The sequence below is a fragment of the Athene cunicularia genome (genome assembly GCF_003259725.1).
Source record: "Athene cunicularia isolate RWA chromosome 5 unlocalized genomic scaffold, athCun1 chr5_part3, whole genome shotgun sequence".
Lineage (NCBI taxonomy): Eukaryota > Metazoa > Chordata > Aves > Strigiformes > Strigidae > Athene > Athene cunicularia.
In genome coordinates this window covers 1,346,154-1,362,634 of record NW_020799103.1, presented here as the reverse complement: position 1 = coordinate 1,362,634, position 16,481 = coordinate 1,346,154, and the positions used below count along the sequence as shown (strand labels likewise).

At 43.0% G+C, this 16,481-nt stretch overlaps 1 protein-coding gene and 1 long non-coding RNA gene across 2 annotated transcripts in view; both read right to left on the bottom strand.

Moving 5' to 3' along the window:
* Positions 1-16,481, bottom strand: part of LOC113481332 — a 658,441-nt gene that overhangs the window by 576,767 nt on the left and 65,193 nt on the right. The window lies entirely within an intron of this gene.
* The window catches only part of MICAL2 (microtubule associated monooxygenase, calponin and LIM domain containing 2), a 124,605-nt gene that overhangs the window by 82,532 nt on the left and 25,592 nt on the right, over positions 1-16,481 (bottom strand). The window contains exon 3 of the mRNA XM_026850856.1: positions 326-533. Within this exon, the coding sequence (XP_026706657.1) occupies positions 326-533 (208 nt within the window). The remainder of the gene's footprint in view (positions 1-325; positions 534-16,481) is intronic.

Genomic DNA, 16,481 nt, shown 5'->3' with positions numbered 1-16,481 from the left:
TTATCACTTTTGTATATTTTCTCATTAAGGGTTGTGTCTACCCTCAACATACTAGAATGAGTATCAGTATTCTTCATACTTCGTATCGTAACAAAAACCTACTGCTTAACAAATCCAGACTAACAAAAAAAGCTGCTCCATAAGACTGGCATCTGTTCAACTGCCATTTCGTTTAAGTGAGACCATTTTTTCCCTCCGTGTGCATGCATGACCTTGCACGTGTTTAAGGCAGATGAGCTTTCTGCCAAGCCAGAAAAGTTTCCTTTGATCTTCTGACTTCAGTATACCTCTTATCTGAACAGTGTCCATGCCCTCAGATACTTACTGATGTGATCAATAGATCCTGCACAGAATTTTCCATAAAATTTCTTTGCTCCCAGACCCCGAAGGTCATGGATTGTAAACGGCCAGAGATGCAATACATTGTTCCTTGAAAAAGCGTCCCGCTTCTCCACGATGACAACTTTGGCTCCCAGGAAGGCAAGTTCTATGGCAGTCCGCAAGCCACATGGGCCACCTCCGATAATTAAACACTAGCAGAGAAAAGGAGGAGTCTTACACAGGGTTTTGTATTGACTTGCACACAGTTTAACTTACTCTATTAGTACAACTCAACGTTCAACTGGACTTAGGCTACTGAGAGCGTATTCAAGTCATCTATTTAAATCAATAAACAATTAAATTTTGTTTGTATGTGGCGTTCAGTCAATTTATACAAGAGGATAAACTGTGCTCCGTGCAGACATAAAAACATTTGATAGAAAGATGTAACAGAAGAAACAGCAAAAAGCCAAACACTTTTGAGCATCTTCTTGTACATCTCTAACTCACATTTAGTGTTTCAAAAGAGCTCGCAGTAAACAGGATTGCAGCTACATAAGAAGGAAGGGAAAGGAAGTAAGTGGTCTTGGTGGAGGCTTTTTTTGTTTTAAAGAGGAAACGTGTACAATTGCTAGGCTTGTTATACAAATCTATGATAAGCCAGTAGTCTTATTACAGTATTAGTTACTCTCAAGCGAGAGCGTCTCCTGAATCTCACAGCCTAGCTGGGTACTGCCGTGAAGCAGGGCTTCTCGACAGCAGGCAGCACGCTTGTCCTGCTACACCAGCGCTGGGGAACTCGGCCTCTCCTACGCCATTTCACCCAGCGCTCCACATTCTCACATTCAGGACAATCACATTTTAGGAGCTTAAATCTCAGTCTGAGCACCCTCAGAAGAGTTGCTTCAGAAATGATTACAGAGAATTCCTGCCCAAATGTTAGTTGGCAGCTCTGTTTTCACAGACAAGCAAGCAGAGGATTTCCAGAAAGCAAAACACTTAAACCCCAAGCATAGATAATGCTTACATTTTCCTACTGATTACTGAAAACTGATTAGAAACAGTCTTATAGCTGGACAACATCACTGTTCCAACCCTCCGCCTACAACACAGCCCCCCGGCCCAAAGGCCCCAAGCCCCCCACAGGCTGTGCCATCACTTCAAGCCCAGGCTCGGGCCGGGAGAGGCGGTGGGCCTGAGCGGAGGGCAGAGCTCAGGCTGCAAAGCCGAGCTGTGCTGCGTTGCAAATCCAAGCCCATTATCTCACCCGCCAGACACGCTCCCGTGTGTCCCGCGCACGCAGCCAGACAGCGATTACAGCTTCAGAGCGAGCACGGGCTGAATCTGGAGCTCCCTGCATACAAGCCTGGCTCCCATTACATTTCAATTTCATCAAATAGAGTCACTTATTTATTTTGGTTTGTTCATCGTTTGTTTTCAAATTTAACAACTTAAGCAAAAAATAATCTGGTGCTGATTTTTGTCCAACCCAAATGTAAAAGTGCGATTTATTTTTTTTTTTAATTTAATAAATAATTTGAATAAATTCCCAGTGAAAGAAGAGATCCTTTGAGGTGCTTTCACTTCGCTTTAAGCAAGTGTTTTGTTAACTAGAAATGGTAAATAAGTTAAAAGTTAGGTTGTTGCATTAGCCACTTGGCTTTCTTCCTCTTAAAAGAACATATTTATTTCATAATTCAGAAGAATACTCCTCACTGCATGCTAAATACTAAGAAAACATCAACAGATGTAATTATATAAAGGAAGAAAATAAAGTGCAGATGTTGCTGTGACTGAAGAGGATCACTGGTGGAGTCTGGGTCAGGTCTTTTCTGCACATGCTTGTTGTGATGAGCATGGGAACTCCGAGCTCGGACAAGTGACTGCCTTCACAGCTACACAGTTTTCCAGTAATGTTCAGCAAGCAGTCAGAAACATTTTACAAATAAAGACCATACATGGTTTGATAAGGTGGGGTTGGTTTTTTGGCTAACAAACTGCATTATATATAAATAAATGCAACTTTTTTAAAAAAAACCAGTCTTTTGAGATTTAGTCATAGTGGATCCTGCCAAGTAATAAAACCCACACAGAAAACACTGTTAGTTCCTCCTGGAGCTCTGCACCACAGTATGTTACAGTTTTAAGGAGGATTCTGCCCTTTCCCCTCCTCCTATCACCATTGACAAAATATCCCCCTAATTGCCTAGAGACGCTGTGAAAAATGGTTCTATATTTGTTATGATCCATGGTTACCTTCCCTAAACCTATTTATCTATGTCTCAGAACTATTTGATTTATTAAGGACACTTCCTGCTGGTGTGGAGCTACTCACACTTTGTCATCTTTTTTGAAACTTCTGGGGTCAAAACCAGCACAAAACTCTTGCAAAGGTAAATCTTACTGTGTTTATGTTCCCACCTTTTATTAAGGAAAGGGACTGTAGCACTGTCACTACCTTGCCCCCCCTTCCCAGCCCTCTACTCGCAAACAAAGTCGTAGGAGAAGCCTCCTTGTAGTCAGCCTAGAACAAACCCTGAATGGCTTCCTGTTTTCACCTCCTGTTACTCCAGTCTCCTGGCTCATCAGGGCCTGCTTCGGAAATTAATTTCTTGCAATTTAAACACAGATCGTGACAACTGACATCACGTAAGGAAGTCTCAAATGATCAGTCCTGAAATGTAACAAACAGGGTTGGACAAATGCCGATAGTTTCTTGACATCCACATCGCCATTCACAGCTCAACTGTCTTTTAACGGTGCCAGGTCATCTCCTAAAAAGGTAACGGGTAACTTGACTTCTCAGTGTCTTCTACTATTTATTCACAGTAACAGTTGCTGAAGAGGCCTGACTAGGAGCTTTTGTGTATTTCTTGTTCAGGCTGGAAATGACGGGAGAAGGATTTGTATAGATTACGGGGCAGTTTATCCAAAAATAAGATCACAACTAGACTTGTGTGACCTGCCTGAAGAATCAGAATCACGTAGTAGGCTATTTGTACTACCAACAGTATATTGTGTTAGAGCGAGACAGCAATGCTGAGAGAAGGCATTTTTCTCAGTGAAAACCTCACAGTACATAGAGCTGATCGTCTGCCTGCAAATGTATGTAAATACTTCCTATCAGATCCAAAGCTTCGTTAAATTTAAAACACTCCTCAAGAACAGCACCCAGGTTACAACGAGACAGGAGCAGGCAGAAATACAGAAAGAATAAATGAGGATGGAGAAAACAGCACAGCTGGGCATTCACGTGGCAGATGAAAGCACGTGATTCTAAAATGCCAATTTTCCTCCTTTATCCTTGATGAAAATAATCTATCTTTGCATATATTTCATCCAAAGATCTTATAAATGCTTAAAATATTGAGCGCATGTCTTATAGAAGAGGAAATGCACACCCTGAGGAAGGGAGCTGCGACAAGGGCTCAGCTTGTTTCCCGGCGCTGTGCCTGCCACCTCCCCAGCCAGGGGGGAAAGCCGGGTGTCACCAACACCCCACAGCCCCAGGCACAGCCCCAGGCACAGCCCCCTCTCTGTGCTCCAGCCCCGCCTAACATTACATACAGAAAACCTCCCGCACCAAACTCCTGCTACGCAGTGACTGGCACTGAAGAGACTGCCCGTCAGGACCAACTCCTACTGCAAGGCTCGCCACGAGGACTCTTCATGAGAACTTTGTGAGCTAAATTCACCTACTCTTCTTGAAAATATCCTCGCGATGAATTACTGATTACGATAAATGTGACAATGAAGATCTTACAGTTATGATGTAAGTTATCACAGGTAAACGGGCATGCCGGTTTGAGTTAAACTTCTACAAGAGCATTTTTAGAATACCAGTTACAAAATTCCCACTGAAGAGGACTAAAGCAAGTTTACAGGACAGTAACAGTTGCCTAGTGACAAACTTAGGACTCAATATTTAAAATTTTAAACTGAACAAGTAAAGCATGGAAATTTTTGTACTTCAAAATAAAACTGTAATAAGCCCATACACGTTTTATAAAAGTTGACTACCTAAGTTGCTGAGTAAATACTATGTTTCTACAGTACTGTTAAAAAGTACTGTATTAAAAGATAATTATTTCTGTATAGATCTTGTCCCACACTATAACCAAGCATGCTCTTTGTTGCATGATTTATCTTTAGACTGAAATAGAGCAGAAACTTCATATATTTTTTTCCCCAGTACAATTACAAGATATCAGAAAATTTCACTTGTAATAATATAAACATACATGGCATTTGCTAAGTTTCATAAGCTTGATTCTACCCAAAGGTCAATCTGACTGTAAGAGATGCTACTTGCTCTCTATTCGTATGTTTAAGAATGGCAGTGCCTTGAAAGTCTCCAGAAAGTGTTTCTACACTGAATAAAGAGCACTTACTGCTGAGCTAAGTGTAAGCACAAGTTACCTCTCCAAAAGCAGAATCACTTTTGTGCCAGGTGCAGGTTTTTGATATGACCTCCTGTATATAACGTACAAATAGAAGGGGAGGAAAGGGAGAGAGGGATGCTGAGCAGGGGCCTCTTGCAACTCCTCCTGTCCCCTGCTATTAAATCGGCAGCCTGTGAATCCAGACACCTATATCCCATTCTGGAAAAACCATATGCAGTCTAACAGCTGAGAATTTGCAGAATGCCTCCACTGGTTTTCACACAGTCAAGTAAGCTTACAGAAACAGCTGAGGTTTTGAGAGCAAGAGGGGGAGAACAAGAATACTAGCACTGTGTTGAACAAAAGATAATGACCACAACGACCTAGTCACAAAGATATCATTCACTTTAATAAATGAAAGACAGAATCTACTCATTGAGTTTGAAAAATGTAAAAAAAACCCACGTTAGCTCTCGGCTTTACGTGCTCACGGTCAAGGAACCTACGAGGTGGGAGCAGCACGTGGGTAGGGGATGCAACCAAAGAGCATGTCTTTGCACAGTTAAGAAGAGACAAATCCTGTTGTAGCTCAATGCGTTACACTGAATCATCCAACTCCAAATCCCTCACTCCTCTCCCACCCAAGGTACCCAACCATTAAATCAATGCTGGAAAATAAAAGTATGTTCAATTACGATTCACTCCCCATATGTTCTTGGGATGAAGACAGAAGCTGCTATCACTACAGGAATTCAAGATTTTCTCATTTCTGCCTTTCAGCTGATTTGGAGCTGAAAAAGAGGAGATTAATTTTAGACTCCAGCTCAACAGCAACGGGACAGACACAGAGATACCCTTTGCTGTCTTAAGGCACGCCATGTCAGAAGCACCACTTCTACTCTTCAGTGGAAATGCACACATATACTAGTGAAAAAAATAGAGAGAACCATCTGCCCAAATTATTTCACTTCCTTCAACTTGCATGTAATATTTACCCAAATCACCAGCTGGAAATGAAAACCTGCAGGAGCAGATCATGCTGCTAGAAAGGAGCACCAAGGGGTGGCTTTCCCGCGGTGCCTCGAAGCTGCTGGCAGGTGCTGCGGGTGCCCCCGGCGCCCCCGGCTGTGGGCGCCCCACAGGGACAGGAGGCTCTGCCCACACCCGGCGGCCTGCAGGACGCAGAGAGCAGAATGCTTTGCCTTCCCATGGCAATGCTCTCCCATCATCTGCTCTGGGCCTCAGGTGTGTCCATGGCCACAGCCACCAGCCCCAGGACTCCAGAGCAGCGCCGGCCTTCGCGCGGCGCCCACAGCGGCAGGGAGGCACCAAGGGTTGATTCCACGGACTCCACAGCGTTACATCCTACGTGGATTTGGGCAAGCGTCATTCACGATAGGGCTAGATGTGATGCAACACGAGACAGGCACAAAATGTAATGAAACAACACATTTTCTGGATCAGCAATGACTTCCTGGAGAGGCTCCAGAGAGAAACAGCTGCATAAGCAGCTAAGGCAGACAGCTACCAGAAGCTGCAGCGGGAAGCTCTCCCCACCACAACGCTTTTCCCTTCATCCCCTTTACTAGACATGAAAATGCTTCTGGCAAAAATAGGACTGCTCAGTAGGACATTCCTGACTTACAGTTCATTTTGCATTTGTAGTCTCAGATTTTTTCACATAAATTCATTGACAGCCACTGGATACAACAGTGCAGTCAAACATACCCTGAATCCACTGAACAGCCAATACAGTTTTTAAACTTTGAAACATTCTAACTGAAATAGCTGAAAAATAAAAATCTATATGCCACTTCAGATGTTAAAATGTCAAGAGCGAAGGCTTTATTTAAAAAAAAAAATACATATAAAAAAGAAAAAAGGTTACTCTCACAATAGGCATGACACATTTTGTCAATCTAAGATGCAAATCCAATCTTGCTACAGCCCTGGTCTACCAAAGCACTGCAATATAGCATTGCTCTCCTAAATTCAACAACCCTGTTCAGGTACTGCTGCTTCTCCAGACAAAGTCCCCCGTGCAAAGTGCTTGTCACCTCCTTTTCTACAAACCAGCCCATCCACCAGCACCAAGGAAGGACGTGTCGCTATAAAATAGCTGTTACCAGACACGTTGGAGGTACACCAGTACAGCACTCTGACAGGAACGTGCCCTTCGTTGCATGAGACAGTTGTACTCGTGCCTGCTGCCTGACTTGAACACTGCTACACCCATACAACTGGTTTTACTAAAAGGCAACAGAACGTGACCCTGAGGAGAACAGCAATAACTGCAGCTAAACACGACAGTGATTTGGAAGGTGTCCATTCAACTACATACCTACATAGAAAAGGAACAGTGCCGATCTAAAACAAAGATTTTTTTTCTTAATTTTTAGAAAGAGGCCAGATACCAAAAACATATACCCAAATTTTCTGTGGTTAACAGATCTATACTACAGGCAAATATTAAAAGCGGAAAAAAACCCTAATTCTTCCATCAAAGGAAGGTGGAAAAGGTGGTATAGAGCTAATTAAACTCACCCTACAAAAATTAAGTGATTATTAAAAGAATCTTTTCCTCTATTACACTATGTTTTATGAGCTCCTTATAAAGTTAGTAAGGTTTAAAGTGTTTCATTTGACAAAAATAACGCTCAGTTAAATGTACTTTAATGAGAGGTCCTAACTCTCCAAAGGGCTATGTGAACACGACTTAAATGCATTACAGATAGTTCCAAATTCTACCTTAAAATATTATTAAGACTAGCTGGATCTTGCTGAACAGAGATTTTTGGAGAGTAAACACCACAAATACCACTGTTGGGGAAGCTCAGAGGCAGCTGGGAACAGCGAGGCTCACGCACTCCTGACACTGCCGGTGCAGGACGCGCATCACGAGGAGTGCTCCTCTGCTTTCCATCCCCCAGTGTTTTACCCTTCGCACTCCCATCAAAGCACGCATGCAGCACCTGTACTGGCAGTTGGCAAAAATGAAGACACTGTTACTTTTCTTCTTAAAACACTGTATCATGGATTTGGGGCTACCTAATCTAGGCTGGGTTTGGACAGAGCTCTTTCCCCAGCTCCACACCCTGCAGTTGCTGCCCTCGCAGCTGGACGTGGCATAATCCAGGGATCAGAGGATCTATCTTTGCTGCTGTCCCGTTTTACTGGGTCAAAATGCCAGAAGTGAAACATTAGTACATTTACTGCATTCATTTGGCTCATCTTTACTGTTTTTTTTTTTTTCCCCCTCTTCTTTTGGAAGATAAGCTTCTGCATGGAAAAAACCACACGCCTTCATTTTTCCTGGATGAATTTGGACACTTGTCCATCCATCCCCTCTCAGATATATGTACTAATATTAGATTTGCATATAAAAACCTTTCCGTAGTTTGAAATTAAAACAATGGTATGAAAGACATCTGAAACTTATAGTCTGCTATGCAACACATTAAAAGAAAGGCTGTGTGCATTCAGTGTTCTAGAAGGTTAAGAGTTCCTTTGTTGATGCACCAAAGCTGTCAGGACTTTATCTGGAGCTTTTCTGAAGAGCTCTCTCAATTGGTCATATTTAAAGATGTTGACTTGATCTCAGAGATTTTATAATAATTTACAAAAGCAACTTTTTTTAAAAAATTGCAATTGGTAGCCATAATACAGAAAAGTATCTCTAGAAACTTTCAGTTCCCTTGCACTAGTTAGTTATCTGAAGGAAACCTGCATACATCATCTTACAAGAAATGTTACACTATTTTTAATAAAGATTATCCACCAGAAATCAGGCAAGTACTTTAATACAAAAAACTCCTTAAATGAAGCACAAAATGAACCTTCTAACACCCTTTGGAATTAAGAGCATATTTTCCATTTGCTTACCTGTCTTTCACTATAATCAAAATGGGAAAAAAAAAAACCCACACCCAAAACCCACAAGAGATAGCCTTTTTGGGGGGGGGGCAGTTGCTTAAACAATCAAAATGAAAACAAGATAAACTTTGCAGAAAGAATGTTGCCTGACTGTCCTGGTCATGAATAGTGTTGGCAGCATTTATGTACTTTGTCAATTTATTTTTTTTTTGGTAGGGTTACACCTGTCATACTGAGATGATGCTTTAAGGCTATCCTTATAAAAATATCAAGAAAGACACAGCAAAATAAAACCATGAAACAAAACAACTCAGCCAGAAACGGAGAACTGGTGAAGAACAGAGATGAAGAAACAAAGGTGCCAAGAGCTTCACCTCCGGGCACAGCAGAGACTAAGCAGAGACAAATCCTCGAGCCTTGGAAGCCTTGGGAGTAGTGACACTCGTGGGATCACGACTGCAGGAAATAACTAATCCTCTACCTGGTTTCAGGGTAGGGGCTGGCCAGACACTAGAGGACTCATCTACAGACCCATGCTTTATGGCATCCAAAGCACACAGGTAAGCTGGTCAACAACCATGGTTTTGGCTAAAGGAAAAAGTTAGTAATATGCTTTAAAAAAAAAAAAAAAAAAAAAGCACTGTAGCTACAGCATGGTCTGTCTAAACAGGTGAAATACTACACTGAACCTAAAATTTTTGACTCAAATCAGCTAAACTTTCTCTTAGAAATTGTGTTTTTGAAGTAAGTGGTGAGTCAAGTTATTTCAAGGTCATTTCACGGAGTATTTTAAGATATATTCTAGAATCAATTTCTATATTAGGTGAATTATTAACCGATATCCAATTAAAACTTGGCTTTTAGAAGCCAGTACTGGGTAAATGAGCCCATACAGAACCAGCCATCAGGTCAGAGTCAGAATCTAGATATTATTATTATTTATTCTTAAAAAGCTGAATCATTTAATCCCATCATTTCTCACTTTCCCAAGCAGAATGACTGTTTGGCAGTGCATGACAGCTATAGCCCACCTCAGAACGCAATGCCTACAAGGCAGCAGCAATTCTGGGCTCTTGGAGTTTATTTTCTCCCAGCTCATTACAGTCTTCAAAACCACTGCCTTCTGCCGTGCTAGAATTCACAGCCACTTACTTGGCAAAGCCAAATACAGCTCCAAAGAGTGATAACCTGCTTTTTTTTTTTTCCCCCCCCAGTTTATTCAACTGGTCATTTGCATATACAAGTTTACCAGAAGTAGACAATGCTTTTACTTTTTACATTTTTATTTACAATTTGAAAACACTAGGAACTGACCGACCAGCACTTCTTAATAATATTGGCATCCGATAGCATCAACAAGCAAGGTGGACTTGAACAGTTCAAACAATTAGAAAAATTGATCTTTACCGTAACATTTTTTAGGACAGTTCTGATAGCAGAGAAAGCTAGACTTGTACAAAGCAAACAAACCAGGCTGCTGGCATATGACACAACAAAAAAAACAGATTTCAGCACCTCCAGTTCTTATTTCCAAAACCTTCACAGCTGGAAAAAAAGGTACATAATAGCCCTTATTTACCGAAGGAAAGTCTTGAAAAATAAAAGTATTAAGAAGGTGAAAAACATATGAAAGAGAGCATGTTTCAAAAAGAGGGGCAGAGTGTTGAAAACACAAATTTGGCAGCAAATTGCACATCACGAGGTGTAAGTCTCGGACACAACAGCGGGAGGATAAGCACCCATAGGAGATCAGTGTTTATTTACACGGCCACGTATTAATGACTCTGTGTTCACATTCCAGGCAGGGTGAAGTTCAGATGGTGGCACCTGCCTGAGCCGCTCCGGCTGTGCCCGTTCCGCCACTGCCAGGGCTGTGCCCGGCCGACAGGCAGAGACCTTCCTGGCCCAGGTGCTCCGGCCACACAGGAGCCAGCAGCACTGCCCTGCCAGGAAGGGCTTCGGAACCTATGGCGTTGTTTCCTACCCTGCGAAAAAACTAACAGGAGAAAAAGGAAATAAAAAAGTATCTGAGAGAAATGCCTTTGCCTTCCACCGGGCGCTTGCTGATCAGCATAACTTGTTATTAATGCTCTGGGTGTGTAGCCCTTAGCAGGAAGCTCTCTGCCATCTCACAGTGTTTTCTACTCTGGGTTGCAGTTTTCCCTGGGGCAGTTGTTTTATCTGAATCATAAATCCAGCGAGGATGGCAGGGAGTACAGGCAGGACGGGCAGGCGGACACCGCTCGCAGGGGGGAGTATGTGCTGCTGCACGGGTCCTTTTAAAGCTGCTCCTGTAACTTACTCAAAGGGGCACTGGAAGTGAAAAACAGCACAAGACCAATTCAAAGTGTGGCATAACCACGTGGTTCCTGCTAAGTTAGTATCTTAGTCAAATAAACAAATCCAGAGAGTGATGCAAGACAAGAAAAGCAGTATCTCTCGGTTGGTTTCTTAAGCAGAAACAGGCACAACCTTGGGAAACACAAGCTGTTCTTCAGGGCTGAAACAGGAGCAGCAAATGAATCACAATTTGAAAAACAAAATCAGAATTTGATCTAGCAGTGTTAGCCAGACTACTAAAGAGAGAAGGAAAATTGAATAACAGTCCTGGTCCTCCTTCAGGTAGCTATGTAGCGTTCCTCTTTGGGTCTTCTCTGACACAGATGAGGTGAAGGTATTTTAAGCCTCTGCTGCAGGTCATGTTCTCCAAACCTCTGACCACTCTTTGCTCTGCTCTGGACTTCTCTAGTTTGTCTGCCTCTTGATTATAACACATACTGCCAAATGGGCAAAATATTTCAGCTGGGTTTCCATCTGCACCAGCTAAATGGAAAGGAGCCCACCCCAGCCTCCAACACCACAGGCCTCCGCAGGCAGGCTCCTGGGACCAGCTCCGCTTGGGCCAGCACTGCGCATGGACTCAGCCCTTGTGTGGGGTCCATTATAAGATCATTCTCCTCAGCATATTCCCAGTTTTCTCTGGGTGTTGCACTCCTCCATTAGAAGGGTCATAATTTTGTAGTGGCTTTTAGAAATTTCATCCTCTTGATCTCAGACCATTTCTTCAACTTTTCAAGATTTTTAAAAAATTCTAACCCGGCATTTCAAAGCGCTTGCAGCTCATTCCAGTTTGGTTGTGCCTGCACCTCCCCAATCCAGCACCCAGAGTTTTAATAAGCATGACAAGTACCACTGAATCGCCGAAATCCCACTAATGCATTTCCCCAGTCTGGCAGCACGCTATTCTAGCATCCCTGTGAGGACAGTTCTTTAGCTGCCTGCGTGACATAATGCAACGTAAACTGCATTTATAAGTTAGCTTGTTAAAGCAAGGTCAAATCAAAATGGCAATTTCTGCTTCCTTCAGACAGGCTGGGCCAGTGTCTTTGTAAAGGAGGAAGATACCTGTATATCTGGTTGTGGTGTTCACAGTCAGTGCAAGATGTCACCATTACCCACTCCATCCCTCATCTCCCAGGCAGTTAGTGTAACAGCCCCACAGCTCTCATGTATTTCTCATTTAAAACTGATGTAGGTGTGAGGTACAGCTCTTCTGTTAGCTCAAATGATGTAACACTTGTCCTTCTCTCTGCCATCACCAGGACCCAGAGCAAAACCAAGGCCCATTTGGGTACCCGCCAGACTATCACAGTTCTGGAAAATTTGAAGCAAAATGTGACCAGCTGCTAGGACAACAGCTCTCCTTGTGAGCCCTTTTTCACCACAGATCTCCCCTGCTGCCAGGTTTGTTTCAAAACACAGCTTAAACTCACCCAAACATTCCCAACCTGAGGAAAAGGTTAAAAGACTAAAGAGTTAGAAAACTGTAATAATGTCACATTATGGTATAAACTCAGATTATTTTTCAATAAGCACTTTTCATCAGATATACAGGTTAAGACAGAAATATCCTAGAGTCCTGAAAAGGCAAACAGGTGTCTAGGTTAGTTTGCAGAAACCTGGCTGCAGACACGAACAGATTCTGTGTGTAAGCACAGACATGGCAGGGAATGTGGGAATTCTGAGAAGTGACTGGCATAAAATAATCCACCCTTACACTGTAGCAGATAAAGCAAAACAAATTAACCTAATTCCAAGGGTATTAAAAGGGAATTTCTACTTGGTCTTTACAACAGATCCCAGTTAAACTTTTTTTTTCCACCATCAGCTCCATCACTGTTAAGGCTTTTTAGAGAGAAATGCCAATAGAAATCCTGTTGTTTGCTTAAGAAAATCAGCTTCTACTAAAGTATTTTGCATTTTCACTTCTTACACAGCATCTCTTAGAACTGTGGTGGTTTATGTTCTACCAGAAGTTATATTAAAAGCTATCTGCACAGATATCTAAACCAGAAAATAATGTAGATTTGTCAGCAGAAAGAGGAAAGAGAGCAACCACATCCCCAACAGCCCAGTTCTCAGGACAGACATGGGAACCTTGGGAAGGACCTGATCTGTAGGAGACAGGAAATTGCCTTATTGTCTGAAATCTGGTTTTTAGCAGCCAAGTGTTAAATCACTCCTTGGTAGCAAAAGTTATGTATTTCCTCACTTATCAGTACACAAACATTACCAGAGCGAAGCTGGGAACGCAGCTAACAACAAAGCCCTGACCATATCTGCACCACGGGGCCTCTCCGAAGGCAGGAGACGGGCCTGAGCCGAGCAAAGCTTTGGCGTGGGCTGGAGCCCCCTCGGCCCCCTGGACACGTGTGGACGGACACACGGCCCCGCAAAGCCACGGTTATGGGAACACACACACCCCATCACAACCTTCTGCTTCAAACTTAATTAAGCCACTCGCGGTGACAATAGTAGCGTTTTGTGTGAAAGTAACTGGGAGTCACTCCCCGGGGGAATCTTTATTAAATATCTGGGAAATCAGGTCAGGGTGGGACAGTTCCCTTCTGTCGACTTCTTGCAAAGTCATTAAGCAAGGGACAGAGAAACAGCACAGTGCAGTTAAAGTACAGATGTAAAGCTACTGCTATGCTGCAAGCCAAAAATTTTAAAACTCCCAAATGCCTGAAAAATCTTATTTAGGCTGTTTGATTATGTTACTTTGGCCAGGCTTCATTGCTTTTCATGACTGATAAATCTGAAAAATCATGTGTTTGAGGACACGTCTGTAGGATAATAAAGTGATTTCATTACCAAATCTCATGCCAAACATTTGCCTTTGCTGACGTAATTTGGCCCAATCTCAGTTTAAAACACTGCTCATAGAGTCAAATATTTTGTTTTGTTTCCAAAGAACCCTGTCTGCTGTGTGTCCTGTCATCACCCAAGCTTCTCCCCAGCCTTCCTTGAAAAATTCTTAGAGAAACGAATGCACAGACAATGTTCAACTTGGCTTTACTGCGTGTCCATAGGTGATTTGCTGCTTCTCCCTTCAGCTCTAACAAATCTTCCTTACCACTCATTCCCATCAGTCCTGTATCTTTTACTAATTTGAAATAACTCTGTAAAAGTTACGTATTAAAATTCTTAAAATAAATTTACAGTGGAAATCCACTGCAAGGCTTTAGGTGCCCTGTCCTAAAAGCAAAAGCAAAACAGACACCAAAATAAACAGCCTGTCTTTCAAGTGTACCAAACACATCCAGGTGCCACTTAAAATGTCGGTAGAATGCGTGGTCCTTAATAACCTCAACACCTCAATACATTCTGGATTCTGCTTTCTAAGCACTGTGTGTTTGGATTTAAAAAAAAAAAAAAGGCAGTTGAGTATCTTTTTGTGAAAAGTTACAACCTTTCATTCACTAAACTTCCTATAGTAAAACAGTCAACTTCTAGTTTTAAGTCTTATGACCTTCACAGGAATTTTATTACAGTAAGAGAGTTAGCAATGCTATCTAATACATCTAAGATAAGCTTGGTGTGTTCATTATAAATCCTGATTATCAGGTTTGGAAATCTCCCCGTTTCACTTATTATTTTGAAGAGATTATTATGTCCAGCAAAAGATGTTCCATCTGGATACTTGCTCTTTATAGAATAAACAGGTTGAAGTTTTCATTACGGTAGGGATATTTTTGAGTTGGAGCACAACTGGCATTCCCTTCTTTCATCTTACAATTCAATTACCCTCTTCCCGAAAAATATTTGTCTCAAGGGACACAGTCACAGCACTTGAACACACAAACTCACTGGCTTCTCTACCAGTATATACAAACCCGACTGAAAATCCAAGTCACCTCTCAAGGAGCAACTAACGCCAGCACTTCAGGAGGAAACGTAGCCACAATACCAGCGGGTTTATACATACTGGATTATTTGCTTAATTAAGAAACAAGTGTTTGTTTAGTGCTACAGAGGAAGGCGGGGAGAGGAAGACATCTAGAAACAACCTGCCTCATCTACTGTGAGGGGCAAGACTGCAGATTAGGACGTTTGTAAACAACTGAGGACTGGTAGGAAGCCAATTTCCACCTAACAACAAGGAGAGAGACCTGGTATCCACTCCTCATCCCGGCGATCACCCTACGGCTACGTAACACGGCAGCGCCCAGCAGAGCCCAGGAGGGCTCTCCCCTTCTCAGCTCTGTGGAGCAGGATCTATTAACCCCCAACGCATTCATCTGACAGCCTCTGGTAACGGCGACAACAGGACGAGGAGCGGGAGGAGTTTGGCAGATAAAGCCTGTCCCGTTTTCTCATGGCAGGTACACCAGTGTGGTTAGCACCGGGAGACAGGGCTCAGACCAGTGCTGAGTCGGGCACAGAACCTCCAGGCTCCATCCCCACTTGTCACCCAGGGCTCCTCCCTGGCTGGCTCACACCTCGGCCCTCAACCCCTCCGCTCCCGGCGCCCTCAGCCACACGCTCCCTGCAACGCTGCCTCAGCCAAAGCACACCCCAGCAGAGGAGCCCGTGGAGCCTTCCCTCCAGCTGAGGTGCCGATGTCACCCAGTCCAGGTAGGAATGACAGATGTGAAAAGAGCCGCTGAGTTTTTACGCAAGCCCTGGAAATGTGGGCATAAGTAATTTTAGAGTCATTCTCTTGCAGTAAGTTTCCCAACAGGAATTTTTGGAAGGGAACCTAATCTGTTAGAAAACAAGCTTCAAAAGGCCAAGTCCAGGAATGAGGAAGACAAAGGAGGCCAACAAGGATAGAGTTCAAGATCATTTGTTTTTCAGGAACCTGTATTATACACACACACCCCCCCCTACAAATGCACATACGTATGTATTTATATATGCAGCACTCAAAACTTTTTAGCTCAATTTTACTGATTTTCTTTATGCCAACGTTGTCCAGATAGGCCTCAAAACCACCGCTCAGACTGTGAGCAGGAAAAAAAAAGTCCCCTGCCCAGGAACCGTGCCCAAGGTGGGGCCTACAAAAGAGACAATGCTCAGAAGACCAAAGCTACACACAAGCACAAGGAATTTGCCACTGCCCTCCCCTCGAACGCACCACACCATCATCTGAAACTGGGTATATACAGACAGAAATGGGTCTACCAAGGCAGCTGGTACTTACACATTTGCACTTTCAACAAAGTTCCCTTAGTTCTCCTCAAGTGTAAGCATGTGTTTTGAAAAAATAGCATGCATGTTTGAGGGGGAAGACAACACCACATTTGCATGCTTCAGAGAATCAACACCTCCCTTCACAGTAAATCTGGCATGCTTTCATGGGCAGTAATCTCTGCTCTCCTCAAGCATGAATCTACAGTCATGGGAGAGCCAGAATTTCAGGTGCACAGCATGAGCCAGGTCCTGCCCCCTGATACATAAACATGCATGCCTCAAACACCAGTGGGAGCCTCATTCATATGTGCACATACATCTCTACCACACAGGTAAACTGCCAGTAAATCAAGGCAGAGTCTACTCCATACAGAAAGGTTCAAATCAATGCTTGGAGAACACTCACATGCAGCTTTAAAAGGTTATTGA